Genomic DNA, 7,445 nt, shown 5'->3' with positions numbered 1-7,445 from the left:
TGTTTGACAACCTCCTTAGCAGTGTCATCCAACTAGTAAATACTGTAGGCTACCGTAACTTGTTCAACTCCTAGAAAGAGTCAGCAATTGATCAGGAACAGTGCTGTATGCATAAGGATAGCCATGGTATCAACGCAGCTTGAAGTTGCTATTAGTCTTTTTTATTTATTTCTCAACTAGTACAGCCCGATTTAACGTGGTGACAAATTAATAGAATCAACGGTCTTCATGTGTGTACACCTCAGAATCAGGTATCTAAAAAGTATATTGATCACAAAACAGGCAGACAACTACATCAGGAATGCTTGAACTTTATTGAAATTAAAAAAAGGAATGAAAGAGCAGGGGCAGGTGGGAGGGAATTAGGAATGGAATTTGAGAGGACAGGGAAAGTGGGGGGTAAAGATGAGACATCGTTAAGAGCAGAGGAGAAGCTGCTTAGTTGCCACCACGGAGGCGCAGAACCAGGTGAAGAGTGGACTCCTTCTGGATGTTGTAGTCAGAGAGAGTGCGGCCATCTTCCAGTTGCTTTCCAGCGAAGATCAGACGCTGCTGGTCTGGGGGGATGCCCTCCTTGTCCTGGATCTTGGCCTTGACATTCTCAATGGTGTCACTGGGCTCAACCTCCAGGGTGATGGTCTTGCCAGTCAGGGTCTTCACGAAGATCTGCATGCCTCCCCTCAGACGGAGGACAAGATGGAGAGTGGATTCCTTCTGGATGTTGTAGTCGGAGAGAGTGCGGCCATCTTCCAGCTGCTTACCGGCGAAGATCAGACGCTGCTGGTCTGGGGGGATGCCCTCCTTGTCCTGGATCTTGGCCTTGACATTCTCAATGGTGTCACTGGGCTCAACCTCCAGGGTGATGGTCTTGCCAGTCAGGGTCTTCACAAAGATCTGCATGCCTCCCCTCAGACGGAGGACAAGATGGAGAGTGGATTCTTTCTGGATGTTGTAGTCGGAGAGAGTGCGGCCATCTTCCAGCTGCTTACCGGCGAAGATCAGACGCTGCTGGTCTGGGGGGATGCCCTCCTTGTCCTGGATCTTGGCCTTGACATTCTCAATGGTGTCACTGGGCTCAACCTCCAGGGTGATGGTCTTGCCAGTCAGGGTCTTCACGAAGATCTGCATGCCTCCCCTCAGACGGAGGACAAGATGGAGAGTGGATTCCTTCTGGATGTTGTAGTCTGAGAGAGTGCGGCCATCTTCCAGCTGCTTACCGGCGAAGATCAGACGCTGCTGGTCTGGGGGGATGCCCTCCTTGTCCTGGATCTTGGCCTTGACATTCTCAATGGTGTCACTGGGCTCAACCTCCAGGGTGATGGTCTTGCCAGTCAGGGTCTTCACGAAGATCTGCATGCCTCCCCTCAGACGGAGGACAAGATGGAGAGTGGATTCCTTCTGGATGTTGTAGTCTGAGAGAGTGCGTCCATCTTCCAGCTGCTTACCGGCGAAGATCAGACGCTGCTGGTCTGGGGGGATGCCCTCCTTGTCCTGGATCTTGGCCTTGACATTCTCAATGGTGTCACTGGGCTCAACCTCTAGGGTGATGGTCTTGCCAGTCAGGGTCTTCACAAAGATCTGCATCTTGCACTAGAGATAAAAAAAAAAGAAAAAAAGTCAGACAAACCTTATCTGATTAAATGTAGGGACGAAGCCCCCAATTATCAATGAAGCCTAATAAAAGCTAAATATTTAAATCAAATTCCTGAAAGACATAATTATAATTTCAAGACAGATGTAATTGGCAGCGGGTCAGTTTATATGTGAGGCAGAGAGCAGAGCTCCTCCCATTAAGGGCAAGAACCAGCTGACGCTTACATCAGCAGGCTTCTGGTGCCTGCCACCATTTCAGAACAATCTCCATTATCTCGTTGAAAACTGGCCTTCTGACGTGGTTGTTTAAGTCAATATTTGTTGTATGAACAAAAAATCCCAACATTTGCTAGCCAATTCCAGAGCCATATGAGGTAGCTCATATTTATCTAGCTACATAATAAAACATTTCCAAATCAAAGTAACAGTTGATGAACAACAAACGTTTGGTTAGCGACACTCAATATAGCTACGTATAAACAAGTTAGCTGATACGCTCGCGAGACAAGGTTTTACCTCAGTCATCACTTAAATGGCGGTTGCGATGCTAACGTTAGCAATTACCTTCGTCGTCCTAGCCAACCCAGAAGGTCTATTGTCTATATTCGAAAATAAAAGAAATATTCCATCTATTTCTGAGGAGATTACTGTTAAGTCAAGATACTTAACTCGAGTAAAGATGTCTTAGTTTGCTTAATTTAACGACTGACTCAGCTAGCTAGGTAAATTAGCTAGCTAAGCTAACGACAGGGAATGTCAATTGATAGTGGAATTTGCAAGTAAAATATCAAGTTGAACCAATAATACATTACAAAGTAGGAAAACGTATGTGTCCCACAAGTGGTCATTTTCAATGTTACCATACTTACAAATGTATTTTGTCCGCCGGTTTTTGTATAATCTTGCTTCTTCCTCCGTCTTCAGGAAACGAGTCTGTTTTCGCAAACAAAGGGCTGTGGACTTTATAGGTTACAGGCTACGTATCCATCCGCTCTTTACGCCCATGGAACTATAAACTGCGGATTTCGACAAAGGAATCCGTTGATATGTCTTTTTTGTGAAATACAAGAAATGTACCGTATATGCGTACAATAAAAATGTTCTATTATCAGTATGCTTGAAGTCTTTCGAAACGATATTGTAGCAAATGTCAGGAAAGACAAGATGATAACAACCCTTTGGCGGAGACCGACATTTGAAGAGGGAGTAAATCGGTGTGGTTGGTATGACATCATGAACCAGCAGCAGCAGCTTCGTAGTCATTAAATTAAATGTCAAAAGCCACATTTCGCCCAAGTATTTTTGGGAACATTTAAGAACATATTTGAATGATTTGATTTGATGTCCAAACGACAATAAAACGTATTGCATATTTACATTTTGTTGAATAGGATGCCAATGTTTTGTAGGTATGTAGACGAATGTATTGAATTGAATGTATTTTGTGTTGTACTTTGAATATAATAATTTTAATAATAATAATAATACATTAGACTTATATAGCGCTTTTCTAGACACTCAAAGACGCTTTACAAACAGAGAAGATCGAGTAGTAATAATAAAAGGAAACAAAAAATAAATAAAAGTAATAAAGTATAGGGGGCCTAATTAAGGTTGTGCTGGGGACACATGGGAAGGGGAGGGGGAGAGGGTTAACTGGTGAAGGCAAGCTGGAAGAGGTGGGTTTTGAGGGCCTGTTTAAATGTTGGGAGGGTGTTGGCCTGTCTGATGTGGTTGGGGAGGGCGTTCCAGAGGGACGGGGCTGCGGCTGAAAAGGCCCTATCACCCCAGGTCCGTAGCTTGGTCCTGGTGGTCTTGAGGGTGGTTTGGTCGTCACACCTGAGGCAACAGGAGAGGGTGTGGAGGGGGACGAGGTCGGCAAGGTAGCAGGGGGCCAGATTGTTGATGGCTTTGTAAGTGGTGAGTAGGATTTTGAATTGGATCCTGCATTTGACTGGGAGCCAGTGTAGGTTTTGGAGGACAGGGGTGATGTGGTCACGGCGGCAAGTGGAGGTGAGCAGACGGGCAGCAGAGTTCTGGACGTATTGGAATTTGTTTAGGATGTTATTAGGCAAACCGTAGAGGATGCTGTTGCAGTAGTCGAGTCGGGAAGTTATGAAGGCGTGGATGAGTGTTTCAGCAGTGGAAAAGGACAGGAAGGGTCGGATGCGGGCAATGTTCCTGAGGTGGAAAGAAGCAGATTTAGTGACCTGGTTGGCATGGGGAAGGAACGAGAGGGTGGGGTCAAAGGTGATGCCGAGGTTGCGGACGTGGTTGGAGGGGGTTACGGTGAAGCTATCGATGTTGAGTGAGAATGTCTGGGTGGAACGGGTGAGGGACTTTGGGCCGATGATGAGGATTTCCGATTTATTGCAGTTGAGTTTCTGAAAATTCAGTTGCATCCATGATTTTATTATATCATTCATATATACTTTGAGTTGTATGTATGTGATTGAGGTGATAAACACGCTTTGGGGGAAAATGAAGCAGCTCAATCCACAATCAATCCATTCCAAATGAGTGCCAACTAGGAACAAGCTGGTCAAGAGATTAAGCATTTTTATACCTTGCAGAAGCTCTGACCCGAATAACCTACCCATAAACAATTAGCAAACATAACATAACGACCCACAGATCAACCGGCCCACCGGGAATTCTCCCGGTGCTCCAGATGGCTAGTCCGCTGCTGGTCTAGACTAATGCTAATCTTTGAGGTCTGAAAACATGCCGGTGCATACCCTCTGCTTGACTGAGCCACTGCACAGGGAAAATGGGTCAGAGTGTAGAGTCCACACAGAATCAACAGAATCACCACTTGACGCACACGCACACACACACGCACACGCACACGCACACGCACACACACACACACACACACACACACACACACACGCACACTCATTCTATCACAAGCCAGCCACCAGAGAAAGAGGGGGTACAGAAAGAGAGAAACATGGAGAGACAGACATCCAGACTGACAGTCAGGGAGTGAAGGAGTGCGAGTAATAGACACTGCTAGAAAAATGTGTGCGTGTGTGTGTGGGTGTGTGAAATGGTAAATGGTAAATGGTAAATGGACTGACTTATATAGCGCCTTATTCCAAAGCGCTTTACAACGGCCTCTCATTCACCCATTCACACACACATTCACACACCAATGGCTGCAAGCTACCATGCAAGGCACCGGCCCACTCGTTGGGAGCAATTTGGGGTTAAGTGTTTTGCCCAAGGACACTTCGACATGTGGCCAGTTGGGGCTCGAACCGCCGATCTGCCAACCTTGCGATCATTAGACGCCAACTCTACCTCCTACGCCCCAGCCGCCCCATGAAATGCATGATGCCTATGTATTTCCTTGAGTGTGAATGTGACTTTTCAAATGATTGTGTGTGTGAATATTCAAGCATTCTAAGGAAATCAGTCCCTGTCATACTGATTCTAAGATACTGTAAGAATTCTATGATTACATGATTTTCTGTCATCATGGCAGGCTGACACAATTCCTTATTATACCTGGCAGAGAGCCATTTACTGTATGTTCTACGGAATACATTTCTATGTGGACATTCTTTAACTGAATCAACCCTAGACTGAAGCACTGAACACGTTGAACCCAGTTCTTCTCTTTGAACTTGAATAACACAGAATGTTCTAGGACTTTAGACCACACCTAACCAGAATGTGTGTGTCGTCACTTGCCCCGTTGCTGCTGTGAGGTTAAAGTCCAGGTCACAATCAGACTCGGGAGTTGCCCACACACAAGAGGACTTTTGATTGTAAATATTTAACACGTTTAATATTTACAATCGTCTGCCCCGACTATTTTCAGAGCAGATTGTCGGGAGAAATTGACTCTTAACACACCTCACACCACAGGATAATCTTGCAGGATAAAGTGTCATCTTCTATCCATCAGTCATCGCAAGAAAAAGTAATCTATGCTCAGCTCATTGGCAGTCATAATCCTAGAAGAAGGAAGAAACTGTAGCAGTTAAACTGAAAAGTCTGCTGCAAACCAAACCCCTTCCTTCAGCTAGTGATTCATGAACCGCAAGGCACTCACACATGACTGCTCTCAAAAACAATGAAAAACGAGACAGTACAAGAAAGATTTAGAAAGTTTCTATTATACTTTTTATTTTAGTTTTACCATTTATTTAGGGAAATCAGTAACATGGTTCATATTCTTTTCTTCTCAAAATGAAAATGTACATGAATTCATCTGCATAAAACGTCACATATACATCAAAATAAATACATCATCTGGTCTCTTCTTGTTGTTATGGTTGGTGAGTTGAGCTTGCGCTGGGAAGGTCAGTAACTACGACAAGGCTATAAAAATCCAGACCCCCCGGACTGCAGAACTGCAGGTTTTAACCCATGCTTTCTAATCAGGGTCTGATTCAGACCTGGGACTCCAGGTGAGAGGGAACTCTCTGGCCAATCAATGACAAATGAACTGCTTCTCGCCCTGAGGCCTGGATTTGAATACCCCAGGACTAGGGTAAAACCAGTACTAAAAACGTACAAAGCCTTCGAAATAACTGCAGGCAGGAAGAAGGGGGCCACAAACAGTAAGACACAGCTACCTCACTTCCTGTGTCCGAATTCGAATAAGGAGTAAAATGGAGTTGCCCCTTGACGCAGATGTTACGTCGGTTTTGTGTTTCTATCTCTAATGATTGAGGTTAGGATGGGGATAGGGTGGGGCGTAGGGGGATGGGGGGGTAAACTGATCCCTGATCAGTGCCTCAGGGCAACTTCTAAAGAGGAGGTTCTCAAGGTGCTGATTTATTCCCAAGACATCTCAATGGGTAACATTCATCTAAACTCCTAAAAAAGTTTGGAAATGTTATTTCGGTTGATTATTCCAACGATATAAAATACAATACCAATTGGTATTATTAAAGGGGAGGAATAATCGACCGAAATAATGTTTCCGAACCTTTTTTGAGGAGTTTACTAACATGTGTTCGATTTGGCTGTCTAACTCCCACCTACACCCTCTCTTGCAGGGGAGGCTGGTGGAGGTAGAAATCAGAGGTTGAATCGGGCTCATTGTAATGCATAGAACGCACATGAACACATGAACACACCATTTCACATTCCATTCTATGCATTACAACGATCCCTCCACCAGCCTCCACTGCTCTCTTGCCATCTTTCCTCTCCAACACATCCTCCCTCTTTCTCCTCTCACTCTCCCCTCATGTCTCCCCAATGTCTGTATTTTGTCACTAATGGTTTACACATGAGTAAGTTGACACAAACTCAAAATTGTCACAAGTGCATAAGACTCTTTATACACCCCCCCATTCCCTATCCTCTCCCCCCCATCTCTGCCGTCGCTTTCTCCTCCTCCCCTCCTCTTAATCCCTCCCATCTCTCCTGTCTAGTGCCAGTGGCCTTGTCCTGTGTGCAGCTTAATTTCAGACCCACTCCTCCCTCCTCTCCATTCTCTCAACACCTCTCCCAACGCCTCTCACTCCACCACTCCTCTCTTATCCCCCTCTCCCTGACTTCCTGCCCATTCTTGAGACTGCCATGTCATCAGAGGAGAGGACAGGGTCATAGGGTCATGGGGTCATGGGGGGTCACGGTGGAAGGTGCAGGGCTATTGTCAGTCTCTATTTACATCATTTGTTGAATGGAAGAGTGGATGAAGTGGAAGGGAGAGCGGTTTGGAGGGCAGGGGCTTGGTTTGGAGGTCAGGGGCTTGGTTTGGGGATATCATCAGAGGTGTTACGGTTCCTCATATTGACACCTCATATTCACGAGTGTCCTGCTGAGAGAGACAGAGGGAGAGAGAGGTTTAATTTATGTTACACAATCATTAGCCTGTAGTATCAGAG

The 7,445-nt window shown here is 45.4% G+C and overlaps 2 protein-coding genes across 4 annotated transcripts in view; both read right to left on the bottom strand.

Moving 5' to 3' along the window:
- Nucleotides 1–295: 295 nt before the first annotated feature.
- ubc (ubiquitin C) lies at nt 296–2,531 on the bottom strand. Its single transcript, XM_080529916.1, has 2 exons — nt 2,463–2,531; nt 296–1,590 (listed from the first exon to the last, which is right to left on the bottom strand). The coding sequence occupies exon 2, from the start codon at nt 1,582–1,584 to the stop codon at nt 439–441; it is 1,146 nt and encodes a 381-aa protein (XP_080386042.1). The 5' UTR covers nt 1,585–1,590; nt 2,463–2,531; the 3' UTR covers nt 296–438.
- A 3,180-nt stretch (nt 2,532–5,711) lies between these two features.
- The window catches only part of sez6l (seizure related 6 homolog (mouse)-like), a 34,620-nt gene continuing 32,886 nt past the window's right edge, over nt 5,712–7,445 (bottom strand). For 2 of the 3 annotated variants that reach the window (XM_080529000.1, XM_080528998.1), the window contains exon 17: nt 5,712–7,378. In XM_080529000.1, the coding sequence (XP_080385126.1) occupies nt 7,365–7,378 (14 nt within the window). In that variant the 3' untranslated portion in view covers nt 5,712–7,364. The remainder of the gene's footprint in view (nt 7,379–7,445) is intronic. The other variant, XM_080528999.1, reaches the window with a different exon arrangement.

The sequence above is a fragment of the Nansenia antarctica genome (genome assembly GCF_963989245.1).
Source record: "Nansenia antarctica genome assembly, chromosome: 4".
Classification (NCBI taxonomy): Eukaryota; Metazoa; Chordata; class Actinopteri; order Argentiniformes; family Microstomatidae; genus Nansenia; species Nansenia antarctica.
Note: the sequence above shows the minus strand (reverse complement) of the source record. Positions and strands in the feature narration are given on the sequence as shown.

Coding starts and splice junctions, on each gene's coding strand:
- ubc (XM_080529916.1), bottom strand. CDS start 1,584: ATGCAGATCTTTGTGAAGACCCTGACTGGCAAGACCATCACCCTAGAG.